A 13611-nucleotide genomic window follows, 5' to 3' on the forward strand; every position below is an offset into this window, starting at 1 on the left:
CAAATATCACTTATTACAGTGGCACCAAGTAGTGCCCTTCTAGGTAAGGGGCTGTTAATAATTCCAGTATCAAGCTGCTGCTTCCTAGAACCTATAACTGTGTCCTAAAATCCTATGTAAGAGCAGATCCTCCACCACTTGCCTCCCGCAGCGGCACCGATTTTAGCACAAGGTTGCAAGCAGCAGCCTCACCTCATCTCCCTGGCTTCGTGTAGGCCACAGTGGTCATGTTCTGGAGGCCAAGCTCTCTCACTTCAGTGTGGGTGTAATATGGAGCGAGTCAGCCATAGATCATGCTTGTGCTGCAGAGTGAATCCCACCCTTTTCCCTGTCAGGAAACTGGAAGTGGTATGACACAGGCTCATTCTTCCAAAACAGCAGGCAAGCACCTTCTTGCCACAACTCCTGGGCACAGAGCTCAGAGGAGAGGTGTCCTGCAGTGACTGCGTACCTGGAAGGGAGAGGAGGCCTGGAGAGAAGCTGTAGGCCATGGGTTCCCAAACTAGGGTGTGTGCCCCCCTGGGGGGGGCGTGAAGCGACCCAGCCTCCTCCTCCCCCCCCCCCCCTCAAGTTTTGCTGCTCCACTCAGTTCCTTTTTTTTCTCAATACGTTTTGCTTCTTTGGGGGGGGGGCGGGTAAGGGGAGCGTGGGGTTTTTTTTAAAAATCAAGAAGGGGGTATGATGCCGAAAAGTTTGGGAACCACTGCTGTAGGCAGTAAGGAAGGGCAGCTAACTGGAAAGCTGGAGCCCATAAGAGGGAGGAGGAGCCCATAAGAGTCAGTGTACTAACAGGCCAGGGGACTCTGACAGCCTGGGGACTTGAATAGTCTCTTGGTGCCCTAACACCATCCAGGGATTTGGAGGCCAAACAGCTGCTTTCCCCCAGGACTCCCTGGTTGAGAACCTAGCTGCTGCTCCCTGCCGGTTATCTCCCTGACACACTAGCATTCATCTCTGCTAGCTAGTAGGGATTTCCACAATCAGAATGAGGCCCGGAGTGGTAACAGCTCTGCTGGCACAAAGCAAAGGGAAAGCCCAGATTCACCTGACAATACCCGTAAGGTGACAGACCATTCATAGCCCTTGACCCAAGGAGTACTGCCAGGGAGAGAATCTCTGTGCTCTGGCTATTCTCAGTGCACTTGGTCAACATAAGTTAGAGCAGCCTGATGATTGTGCTAGTTCTCACAGGATCTTTGCAAGAGAGGAGGGTGCAAAGAGCCACAACTGGGGCATATCGCTCTTTTTGCCCTCACTTTCCTCCCCTTCCACCAAACTCAGCTGAACTGCAGATCAGCATGAGGGCCTTGGTGTATATACAGTGAGTGCCATTCAAATCTACATGATTGCCTTTAACTGCCTCATTAATTACCTGTTTAATGCTAAGTAAGAGAGAGAATAATGTTGAAATTGCAACCCATTTATTTGCTGGAAAATTTTAAACAAACAGCTTAGTACTCATGTCAGGTTATTTGGGAAACAGCTATCACATACTTGTAGATGAACATTCCTCCCAAGACGAGACTTGTTCCTTGCATCTCTCTTGCTAAAGCCATTTAGAACATGAATTCCCCAAAACCTGCAGCGCTTGGACATTGGTGACTGAAAGTCACCAACAGTGTAGCAATACAACTCTGCTTAAAATATTGACTGTCTGCAAACGTCTCATGAACGGTAATGCTTTGTTTTTGTTTGTAGGTGTGCCGATGTTATCTGTACAACCAAAAGGGAAACAGAAAGGCTGTGCTGGCTGCAACCGAAAGATCAAGGACCGCTACCTTCTGAAGGCCTTGGATAAATATTGGCATGAAGACTGTCTAAAATGTGCCTGCTGTGACTGCCGCCTTGGAGAGGTTGGATCAACTCTTTACACAAAAGCAAATCTCATTCTCTGCCGCAGAGATTACCTGAGGTAAATAAGACGCATTCTGGGGTTCCAGCATTGCTTTAAGTACAAGATCCATAGCTTTCCCCTTTTTAAGGGTGCCTTTTTGCTGGTTTATATTTGATGCAACTGTTTGTGTAAGCTGTGGTAGTAAGGGGAGAGCATGGTTTGTGGGGGGGCTTTAATTATGAGCTTACAAGGGAAAGGAATGTTTGTGTTAAAAATCATCAGCTGGTGTAAACTGGTGTCGCTTACTGACATCAGTGTGATGTGGATACAAAGCAGCTAAGGGACCACCCCATTTTGCCTTTTAGTGGCAGCTTTTAAATACATTTAGCTGTGTTTTCTGTAGACTCCACAAAGCAAAATAGTGTATCAAAATAAGAGATTTGTTTTATAAAAGTTTTCCTTCAGGAAATTTTGGCCAGCAGTGACACTTCATTCAGGTAGTCAATGCATTTGTGGTGAATAAACCTGATACTCCAGAGAATGGTAGTTTTTAAAAATTGAATATATGTCTATGTATATATATATATATATATATATATATATATATATATATATATATATATATATATAATCTCAAATGAGTCTTAACAAGATGGTAGCTATTATGTACTTTCCCAAATAATGTGACCTAGTGCAAATGAGAGAGGATGTGAACAAGTCCACTGTCTATTAAATAGAAGAAAGGGAAAGTCGGTAAGTCATTACTATCAATCAGAAGTTAGGAAAAATGGAAAACTAATAAGGGAAGTAAAGAAGCACAAGGAGCAATCATGGCCAGCAGAGTTAAGACAATAAGTAGTTTTTAAAATATATTGGGAACAAAAAGAGTAATAGTATTGATACAGATAATAGTATTGGTCATTATCAATGCAGAAGAGGCAGAAATGTTCAGTAAATATTTCTGTGAGGTATTCAACGGGGAAAACAGATTATGTAGTTTCCTTATATGGTGTTGGAGAAGTTCTTTCCATTCCACTGGTATCTCTGGAGGATGTTAAACAAAAGTTGCTAAAGTTAGACATTTTTTAATTAACCCATCCAGCTAACATGCATCCAAGACACACAGACTTTTGAAAGAGCTGGCTGAGGAGTCAAGTGGGCCATGAACGTTGATTTTCAATAAGTTGTGGAGAATTGGGGAAATTCTAGAAGACTGGAAGAAAGCTAAACTGGTGCCAGTTTTTTTAAAGGAAATTGGATGACCCAGGTAACTACAAGCCTGCTAACCTGGTGCCAATCCTGAGCAAGATAATGGGGCTGTTGAAATATAACTCAATATGCAATTAAAAGAGAGTAAAGTAATTAATGCAATTCAACATGGGTTGATGGAAAATAGATCCTGTCAAACTAACTTCATATTTTTTATGACATTACAAATTTGGTTGATAAAGGTAATTCTGTTGACATCATAGACTATTGTAAGGTGTTTGACTTGCTACCATATCACATTTTTAAACCAAAGAGAGACTCAACCTTGCACACATTAAATGAATTAAAAGTTAGCTACTATAAAAGTCTCAGAACACACCTAAATAGGACTATGTAGCAGAAATTTGATTTGTCCTTTTCATATATGTTCATTTTTTTTAATTGTATCCTTTGGTATATATGGTCATGCCAATTTTCTTCCACTATTTGATCTGAGGAAGTGGGTCTGGCCCACGAAAGCTCATCACCTAATAAACCATCTTGTTAGTCTTTAAAGTGCTACATAGTCCTGTTTTTTGTTTCAGCTACACCAGACTAACATGGCTACGTTTCTATCACTATACCTAAATAGGGGATTGAGTAACTGATTCACAGCGATCTGGGACACTTGGTAAATTTGGTGCAAGCAAAAAATATGTTTAAATACAGTTAAATAGAAATGTATATACAGTATTTAAGAACAAGGAATGTAGGCCATACTTACAGATGGAGCGCATGACAGTTTAAGTTTATCTGTACAGATTAACTCGGCTAACCCCTAAAGCTTCAGAGCCAGTGTAGACACGGCTGTTTATTTTGTGGACAGAACTGGCTTCTGTCAGAATCTTACAATGTGCCTGATCTGATGGCTCCGCTCGGTGTTTTGATCTCTGGGTCCCTTGCAGGCATGGCACCTTTCCCCTTTCAGAACTCTGGGAAGGAGCTGACAGCCGAGTGAACTGCTCTTTTTGGGGAATAAACAAAGAACCAATCACTGGACTGCTCCTGTTCTGACCTGCACTAGGAGCACAGCAGCAGGCAAGTGGGGGACAGATGCTGTACTGCTTTGACATTCCTCAGCCAGGAATGCTCACGGAGCTGCTCAAAGCTACTCACGATACTGTTCCCTGCAGCTAAGGATGCTGTGGGAGAACTCGGAAGGAATCTCAAGATGTGACCAACTCTGCCTTCCCACAACACAGCCCTGTGGGATACCTACCCACAGTGCATTGCTCACACTGTCGATGATGTTGCTCCAATGTGAATGTGTTGACGGGGAGCAAGTGCAAACTCCTTCTGGTGAGTTTTGTCGACTTTGAGTGTCGACACAAGACTCAATAGTATAGACATGCCCCAAAGAAGCTAATATGACCTTCATGTATAAACAGGGAAATCTCGAAGGAGTGGAGAGGTTAGCTTGTCTCTGTATTTGATTCTGGTGTGACCGCTACTGGAATATTGGATCCAGCTCGGGTGCCCACAATTCAGAAGGATGCTGATAAATGAGAGAGGGTTTAGAGAAGAGCTGTGAGAATGATTAAAAAAATTAGAAAATCTGCTTTAGATTGATAGACTTGAAGAACTATCTATTGATATTAACAAAGAAAGGGTTAAAGGGTGATTTGAATATAAGTCTATAAGTATCTATATGGTCAAACATATTTAATAGGCTCTTTAATCTAGCAGAGAAGGCAATAACATGATCCAATAAGGAAACTAGATAAATTCAAACTGGAAATAAGGCATCAAGTTTTGACAGTGAGAGCAGTTAACCACTGGAACGGCTCACCAAAAGTCATGGAGGGTTCTCTCTCACGGGCAACTTTTAAATCAAGAGTGGATGTTTTTCTCTAAGATCAACTCTAGGAATTATTTTGGGGAAGTTCTATGGCTTATGCTGTACAGGAAGTCAGACTGGAAGATCACAGTAGTCCCTTCCGGCTTTGGAATCCTGTGAAAAGAGTATAATGTGTTTTCTTTGATAGGGTGTTTGACTTTTAATTATATTTTTATAGTACTTGTCCCCATAGCATTTCCTCTTGTACCCTCATCCCCTGAATAGATTTTCAGTAATAAATAGTAGACTGTTGTTAAGCCATTCAACATTTGTTAACCCTGCACAGAAACCAGCTGCATTTGTGACTATAGTTCAAATTAGGGCTGTCAATTTAATCAACTAACTCAAAATTAATTGCAATTAAAAATATTAACCACACTGTTAAATAATTGAATACCAATTGAAGTTAAATATTATTGGATGTTTTGAAATATAGTGATTTCTATTATGACACAGAATACAAAGCATAGAGGGCTCACATATTAATTTGATTACAAATATTTGCACAGCAAAAATAAGACCTAGTATTTTTCAGTTCACCACAAACAATTACTACAGTGCAGTTTACAAATGTAGATTATTTTTGTTGTATAACTACACTCAAAAATGAGACAATGTACAACTAAATTTAGAGCCTACGAGTCTACTCAGCAAAGTTCCACCTAATCTTTTCCATCTGTATGCGAAATAATTTTTTCTGTGTACAACAAGGTATGGTGAATTTGAACCATCAGTAGAAACAAAACCATGCTGTGGCTGCTCTGCTAATCACCTGGACAACATTTGAATGTTTCCTGGGTGACCACCCAGGGAATACTACCACTCAGTCCTACTTCTTGTTCAGCCAATTTCTCAGACAAACAAGTTTGTTTACATTTATGGGAGATAATACTTCCTGACCCTTATTTAGTGTCACCTAAAAGTGAGACCAGGTGTTCACATGGCAATTTTGTAGCCAGCTTTGCAAGGTATTAATGTGTCAGATACGCTAAACATTCATATGCCCCTTCATGCTTCAATCACCATTCCAGAAAACATATTGATGAAACTCACTTAAAAATTATATGCTAACTAAATTTGTGACTGAATTCCTTGCAGAAGAATTGTATGTCTCCTGCTGTTTAACCCATATTCCACCATATATTTTGTGTTATACCAGTCTCAGATGATGACCCATTTTGTTCATTTAAGAACACTTCCACTGCAGATTTGATCCCCCCCAAAAATATATTTGTTTTCTTTTTCTGTAGCTCTCATAGACAACCAATAGGATTTTTTTCTTGTTGCATTACTCTTGTTAATGTTTATTCTCTCTAGTATTTGATTATCTCTGTTCACTTCTATCCATTTTTGCAGTCATTTGTTTTGTTTTCAGCATTGTCCTGCTTCCAATTGTGTCATCTGAAAAAGTGGGTTGTGCACATGAAACCTTTTCCAACCAACTTGACTAGCCTCCTGCATTGAAGGCCGTTTGCCACAGTTGTTCAAGTAGAGGCTTTTCACTCCAGTCCCAATAGTCCCTTCTGCCCACAGAATCTGTGAATCCATAACTTTTTTTCTTTATACCATATCCTCAGTCCTTAATTCACTTCCAATATTTTTTTGCTTCACTCAGAGAATTATCTAAGCCCTTCTTACTTGACTCATTTCTTAAATGGCTTTGGAGCAAATATCCAAGCTCTGGTAGGTGAGACAAAAAAGTAACATCTTCTACAGCAGTTAGAAATGAGTTAAAGCTAAATTACAGTGGAATTATACATATTACAGCTGTATTTATACTAAATAAGTTCATCTCAGGGACTTAAAGTATTACAATGACTATCATAAGAATTAATCATTGGCCACTTAATGTGATTACGTTGTTTCCAAGTAGGACAGTGTAAAATAATGGAATTTGGTACACTAAATATGTTTAAAAGCCTTTAAAACACTAAGAAAAAAACCAGTTTTGAATCTATAAATTCAAAGGTGAACATAACAAAGGTAAATGAAACCTGAAAGGAATAGTGCATATAATACTAGAAGCACATTCTCTATTGGTATCCTGTAGGCTTTACATAAAGGACAGAGGGCCTCTTTGAATGCATATTGGTCCATGTGGAACTGTAACAATGGAAATCTTCTGAGTTGTTTGAGACTGCCCTGTCTCGTGCTTAGTAAGTGACTCTCCTTTTTTTGTTGGCGCTCAAATCTATTAACTTCCAATGGGGGTTGTTTGTTGTAGTTGGCACCAAAGACCCCTACCATTCTGGCCAACGAATATGAAACAAAAGGTGCATTTTCCATAGTCTTTGGCAGTGGTGCTTAACTGTGCATATGTTTAAAGAAACACTAGATGCCTTTACTGCAAGTTGCTTCAGGTGCATTACTGCTCGTCATTTAATGAAAACTTCCAAAGGTGCACCTCAGAACTCAACTGCAGCTTCTGGGCTCTTCAGTTGTTTTAGAGCCTTCTACAGGAATAAATGTAATGCATAGATCTTTCATTGAAGAGGCCCTTTCCTGTTAACTGGGCAGCTGTGATGAGCACACGGAACTGGCATGAGAACTAGCTCCTTCTAGTACAGATGTTTTCTCTTCTTCTGAGAGGAGTACTGCCCATTGTGAAAGTCTGAGTTGCTTTGGAGAAGGCTGCTTGCTGTCCAATGTGTCAGATAAGGCAATGAGATTTCTGCACTAAATACATTCCCCATGAGCTGCTGAGGACCACTTTCATACGTGGTTCAGGAACTGGTACCAGACCATATCCAAATAATTTATTTGAAATGATAAATTCGGCATTGCTTGTGAAAACATTTGTTAACCTTCCCGTTTCTTAAAGCACTTTCTTCTTCGATTATAAAAGATGAAATCAGATCTTTTGTTTTAAATTTGCTAGCCTTACAGTCTTATCACAGTCTCCAGCTACATGCAGAGATAGTTCCAGGTTTTTTTTTTTTTTTTTTTTTTTTTTTTTTTTTTTTGCCTAAGTAAATGTATTTGCCATGTGGATGATAGTCACAATATCTTGCTTTTCCTTTTCCTTCTTAAATTTAGCTGTGTATTTTGGATAGGCAAATTCTGTTGGAAACCACTGATCCTGATATAAAAATCCTTACACTGTGCTACATAAACTGCTTGATTAATGCAAAACAAGTTGTTTTATTGATCTGCGGGCATAATTGAAGGTCCACCAACCTGAAGCACCCAAGCAGTCTGTGTGCCCTTGTCCGATTGTCTGGGTGGAACTGCCATCTTCATTCAGCATTTTCACCAGGGTGCTTTTTTGAAGATGTTTTGATTCTCTCGTCTTACACCAGTGCAACTCTGTTGACTTACACAGAGCTCTTCCTGAATTATACCCATGTAATTCACAGGAAAATGAGACTCAGTATGACAGAATCAGACCAAATGACTTCTGTCTGTTTCATATGTACCAGCACTAGTCACACTTTGATAAACAAAGCTGTTAAAATCATAGAGCTGGAAGACACCTGAGGAGGTCATCAAGTCCAGCCCCCTGCCCAAGGCAAGAACAATCCCAACTAAATCAACCCAACCAGGGCTTTGTCAAGCCAAGACTTAAAAACCTCTAGGGTTGGAGATTCCACCCCCTCCCTACGTAACCCATTCCAGTGCTGCACCACCCTCCTAGTGAAATATTTTTTCCTAATATCCAACCTAGACCTCTCCCACTGTAACTTGAGACCATTGTTCCTTGTTTTGCCATCTGTCTACTGAGAACAGCCTCTCTCCATCCTCTTTGGAACCTCCCTTCAGGAAGTTGAAGGCTGCTATCAAATCCCCCCTCACTCTTCTCTTCTGTAGACTAAACAGACCGAAATACCTCAAGGTATGTCTACACTACCACCCTAGTTCAAACTAGGGTGGTTAATGTAGTCATTCGAAGTTGCAAATGAAGCCCAGGATTTAAATATCCCGGCCTTCAGTTGCATCTTGCCAGGCGCCACCATTTTTAAATCCCCGTTAGTGTGAACTCCATTCCCGCAGCTACACGCGGCCCAGAGTAGGTAGTTCGAATTAGGCTTTCTAATTCGAACTACCATTACTCCTTGTGGAATGAGGTGTACTGGTAATTCGAATTAACCTAATTTGAACTACCTACTCCGTGCCGCGTGTAGCCACGGGCACAGAGTCCGCACTAACCAGGATTTAAAAATGGCGGCGCCCGGCAAGATGCAAATGAAGCCCGGGATATTTAAATCCCGGGCTTCATTTGCAACTTCGAATGACTACATTAACTACTCTAGTTCGACCTAGGGTGGTAGTGTAGACATACCCTCAGTCTCTCCTCATAGGTCATGCGCTCCAGCCCCCTAATCATTTTGGTCTCCCTCCACTGGACCCTCTCCAATGCATCCACATCCTTTCTGTAGTGCGGGGCCCAGAGCTGGACACACTACTCCAGATGTGGCCTCACCAAAGCCGAATAAAGGGGAATAAGCACTTATCTTGATCTGCTGGCAATGCTCCTCCTAATGCATCTTAATATGCCATTAGCCTTCTTGGCTACAAAGGCACACTGATTCATATCCAGCTTCTCATCCACTGTAATCCCCAGGTCCTTTTCTGCAGAACTGCTACTTAGCCTGCTACTGCCTGGTCAGGACCTAAATGAGGGTATCTCCAAAGGGAGCTCAAATAGTGCATGAAGAGATAATGGTAAATAAGAGGGCATGTTTCTTTCTAAGGCCTGGTCTACACTAGACCAGGCAGGTCAGCGTAAGGTATGCCATCCAGCTACGCAAAATGCATAGCTGCATTCAGCTTACCTTAAGCAAACGTGTTGTTGCAGTGTCTATATTGTGGGAGGCCAGTGGGAGCAGACGTTCCTTTCTGCTTCCCTTACTCATAGACAGAGGAATACAAAATGCTGGTGGGGGCTGCCTTTAGTGTTCGATTTGGGGTGTAGGCATGTTAAATATCGAGTAATTGACTAATCAAATAGTCATGCACTTTGAACTGACTATTCGATTAGTTGATAGGGCACCTCCACCTTTGAAGTGTAGCAACAGACCTAGGGCTGTTGCCACACTTCAAAAGTGAAAGTGCTACATGAAGTCCGGGGTCAGCTGGGGACTCCCCCACTGATCCTGGGCTCCATGCGATGCTGCTACTTTGAAACACTACCGAGACCTCGGTGTCAGGCTCCATGCAGCATTCCAAAATGGCAGTGCCACTCAGAGCCCAGGAGCAGTGAGGGAGTTCCCAGTTGATCCCAGGCTCCATGCCGCGCTGCCACTTTGAAACGCCACCATGCAGCCTGGGGACACCCCAGCTGGCCCCAGGCTGCATGCGGCATTTTGAAGCAGCAGTGCCCTGTGGAGCCCGGAGTCTGGCCCCAGGCTCCACTCAGTGCTGCTGCTTTGAAGTACCCCTTTTCCTCCTCCTCCTCCTCCCCCTCCTCCTCCCCCTCCCACCTCTGATAGAAGCAGCAAGCGGGGGCGGGAAGCGACTAGTCAACAAACCTGTCAACGATCCTAAAAGCATTTGTTTATCAGATAGTCAACTAGTCGTTCACATTCCTATTGGGTGGGGGGGTCTACACTAGACCCACTAAATCGAACTCTGAAAGATCAACCTCCGGAGGATCGATTTTCTCTGCAGTGTACACATGCCCTTAGGGTCTGATCCACCTCCCAGTGCAGTTAATGGGACTTTTTTCACTGGCTTCACTGTGCTTTGATTAGGCCCTGGGTATGCATCTCATCATACATTAGAGGTGTGATCTACTTATTGCAACTTTGAATGGGAGCTCAAACTGGGGGTTTCGGCTTATCTGATGGTTAATGATCCCAATACCATATTTGCCAGAGAGAGAGAGGTTTTGACTCTGTCTTAACCAAATTTCAATTTACGTAGCTATGGTGCCTTCTTCCTGCCTAAAGATTCCTACTCTCAGATGAATTCAACGTTCACCTTTTCTGGTCTCCAGCTTTTTGTACAGCATTGCTGTCTTCTGCCCCAGTTTCTTGGATAAAGAGCTTTGGGATGAAAGTAATTGCTGTCAGTAAGTGTACAGAATTTTTAGTAGTAATTTAATAAAAGCGAGCCTTTGTCTTTTAAAATGATGTGATGGTTTTGCCTGGCAAGGAAGCATGCACAGCAGTGCCTGGCTTTCTGTAGACTTCCATGTGTCAGTAATGATGGTGGCACCAAATCAAATGGCCAAACCACAGTTACACATTTCAAACACAATCTTTTAAAGTTCCAGTGTGTGTGCCAAAGCTAGCAAAACTTGAGCTCCATGTCAAGTGTCATTGAAGCTACATTCAGTAATAGTAATCTACAGAAAGAACCCGATAACCTGGAAAGTCTTCCAAGGAAGGTATTGTTTGTTTTTTTCAGTAAATACATGGTATGAGGTGGTGGCAGCAGCAGATATTAGGCCGTGATCTGTTATTAAATGGACACAGGTAGCCTGCTTATATCCAGAAATGAACCTTCTGTTAAAAAAGAGGCTCAATGGCTGGAAAGGATGTCATTTACATTTGGTTTAGGATTTGTTAAACTAACTTTTATTTGCTTTTATTTTTAACCACTTTAAGGTTAAGGGGCATGGGATTTCCTTACCTTTAAACTGTGCACCTTGAGAAACTGGCAGTGAAAACTACTGGGCTTTATGTGCAAAGCATGATGCATCTCTGCCACATTGTCACTCTTGGTACTGTCACAGCAGCTATTTCCTATTCGATAGCTGATAGGAAGGCTATTGAATGTAAACAAACCAGCACGTTCTAGGGTAATCAGTTGCACTTCAGTTTGTTGATTTTGATTTTATTTTTCAAAACCACCTAATGTGGGTGGACTAATTCTTGTACGCTTTGCTGTACTAACCTGCTTCTAACACTTTCAAACTTGCATATCTCTATTAATACCAGTCGTGGGCAACCTGCAGCCTGTTTTGCCCACTGGTTCTACCTGTGGCCCATGGCATGAATCAAATGGTGCTTTGAAAGTACAGGGAAGGAGAGGGAGGAGCAGATAAATGTGGGGCTGCAGTGCTCCAGTACGCAAGAGGAGTGTGGTGAAGGGGACAGAGTCGGGCACATGGGCCACAGGTGGAATCCACATGAAGCCAAAGGTTGCCCACCACTGGATTTCAATTTTATGGCCCACTGAAGTGGAGGAGGGCCACTTATGTGGCCCACTCACTAGGTTTGGTTGCCCATCACTGTTTTAAACTATTGTAAGAAAACCTGGCTCCACATATGTTTATACAGCATCTGTGAAAGCAGAGATTCATTTTAATGTCAATTGGAGAAGTTCCGCTGTAGAAGAATGGAGCATTTGAGGAAGCTGGTGCTTATATTTTGACAGAGGGTGGGAGAGCTTCATACCAAATGTAAATCTCTTACTCTCTAAAACATGGAGGAAAGGGACCAAAAGACCCAAAATAAACACCTGTCATGTGGATTGTTCAACTGAAGACATGTGACCTCAAGCAACCCTGACATTTATGCCAAGTCGTCTCTGCTAGTTGGCCACCCACACTGAAGACTTTTTATGCTATGCTGGTCCAGTTCCTTCTGTTTAGCTATCCATGGGTAATAAACCCGCTGGCATTAAATGTACATTCTCTGGAACTGAACTAGAAACCATCATGAAAGGACAACTTGACCGACTTCATTAATGTCAAAATGTGTCCTTTCCTGCCGTTGACAACTTTCTACTGGAGCACTGATGACTTTAGTGAGGAGTGTGCCAGCCACGTGCCAAACGTTGATTATGGAAGGAGCGATATTGATCTGATTTTTGCTGTATGCAGTTTTTGTGGGAGCCAAGAGAAATAGAACTCAGGAATAGGTTATGCATGGATATTACCCTAAAATAGATTAGAAACATTGTGCAGCCTTGACTCTGTTTTAGAACCAGTTTTACATTTCTATTATAAGTGGCTGTTCAGCTCTTTTTCTACAGTTAATTGCATACTCAGCAGAGCCGACCCACAACATTCTGGCACCTGAGGCAGGGAGCTCAAATGACGCCTCCATGTCCCCCTCACTTTGGCCAAAACTTTGAAAGGTCTTAATTCTGCCTTCATCCTGTTCTGCTCCTCTCATGGTACTGCTCTGCTACCTACCCCAATAAAGGAGAACTAACAACTTAAAATGCCTTGTTCAAAAATTTTAAGTAACACTTAACTTTCAGAGCAGAGAGAATGCACTAGCAGCAGACACAATTTTCTACACTCTGGGTCCTAGTGGCGCCTCCCCCCCCCCAGTCTGGCAGCCACCTCAGTTCACCTCATGGTAAGGTCAGCCCTGATACTCAGTGTTTTGTGTGCTCACATTAAACATATGTGGTGTTTGAACCATATCAGCCACGTGAAGTTAATACTGATGTAAGCTAGTTGAGTCGAGCTTGTTGGAAGGTTATTTCTGAAGCGGTAGGGGCAAGCTTATCTGTCGTGACTATGAGCTCAAAGTATGAGGAATGGACGTAGTCTCTTCCATGCTGAATGAGACCCATGGTGCATCTAGTCCCATATCCAGTCTCTTGACAGTGTCAGTAGGAAGTGCTTCAGAGGAAGGTGTAAGAATTTTATTATAATTGGTGTCCTCACTTGTAGAAGTGCCAATGAGCCCTACTCACAGATTCTTTGTGAAACTCTGTACAAGCAAGAATGAAAATTGTCTCTGCCCAAAGAGGAGATGATCTAAATGTAAATGATACCAAATGGTTACAAAAC

General features: G+C 42.2%; 1 protein-coding gene across 2 annotated transcripts in view; it reads left to right on the forward strand.

Moving 5' to 3' along the window:
• The window catches only part of LMO1 (LIM domain only 1), an 83749-nt gene that overhangs the window by 61343 nt on the left and 8795 nt on the right, over nucleotides 1-13611 (forward strand). For both annotated transcript variants that reach the window (XM_075928005.1, XM_075928004.1), the window contains one exon: nucleotides 1699-1912. In XM_075928005.1, coding sequence (XP_075784120.1) covers nucleotides 1699-1912 — 214 coding nt within the window. The remainder of the gene's footprint in view (nucleotides 1-1698; nucleotides 1913-13611) is intronic.

This window comes from Pelodiscus sinensis, chromosome 4 (genome assembly GCF_049634645.1).
Source record: "Pelodiscus sinensis isolate JC-2024 chromosome 4, ASM4963464v1, whole genome shotgun sequence".
NCBI classification, from domain to species: Eukaryota; Metazoa; Chordata; order Testudines; family Trionychidae; genus Pelodiscus; species Pelodiscus sinensis.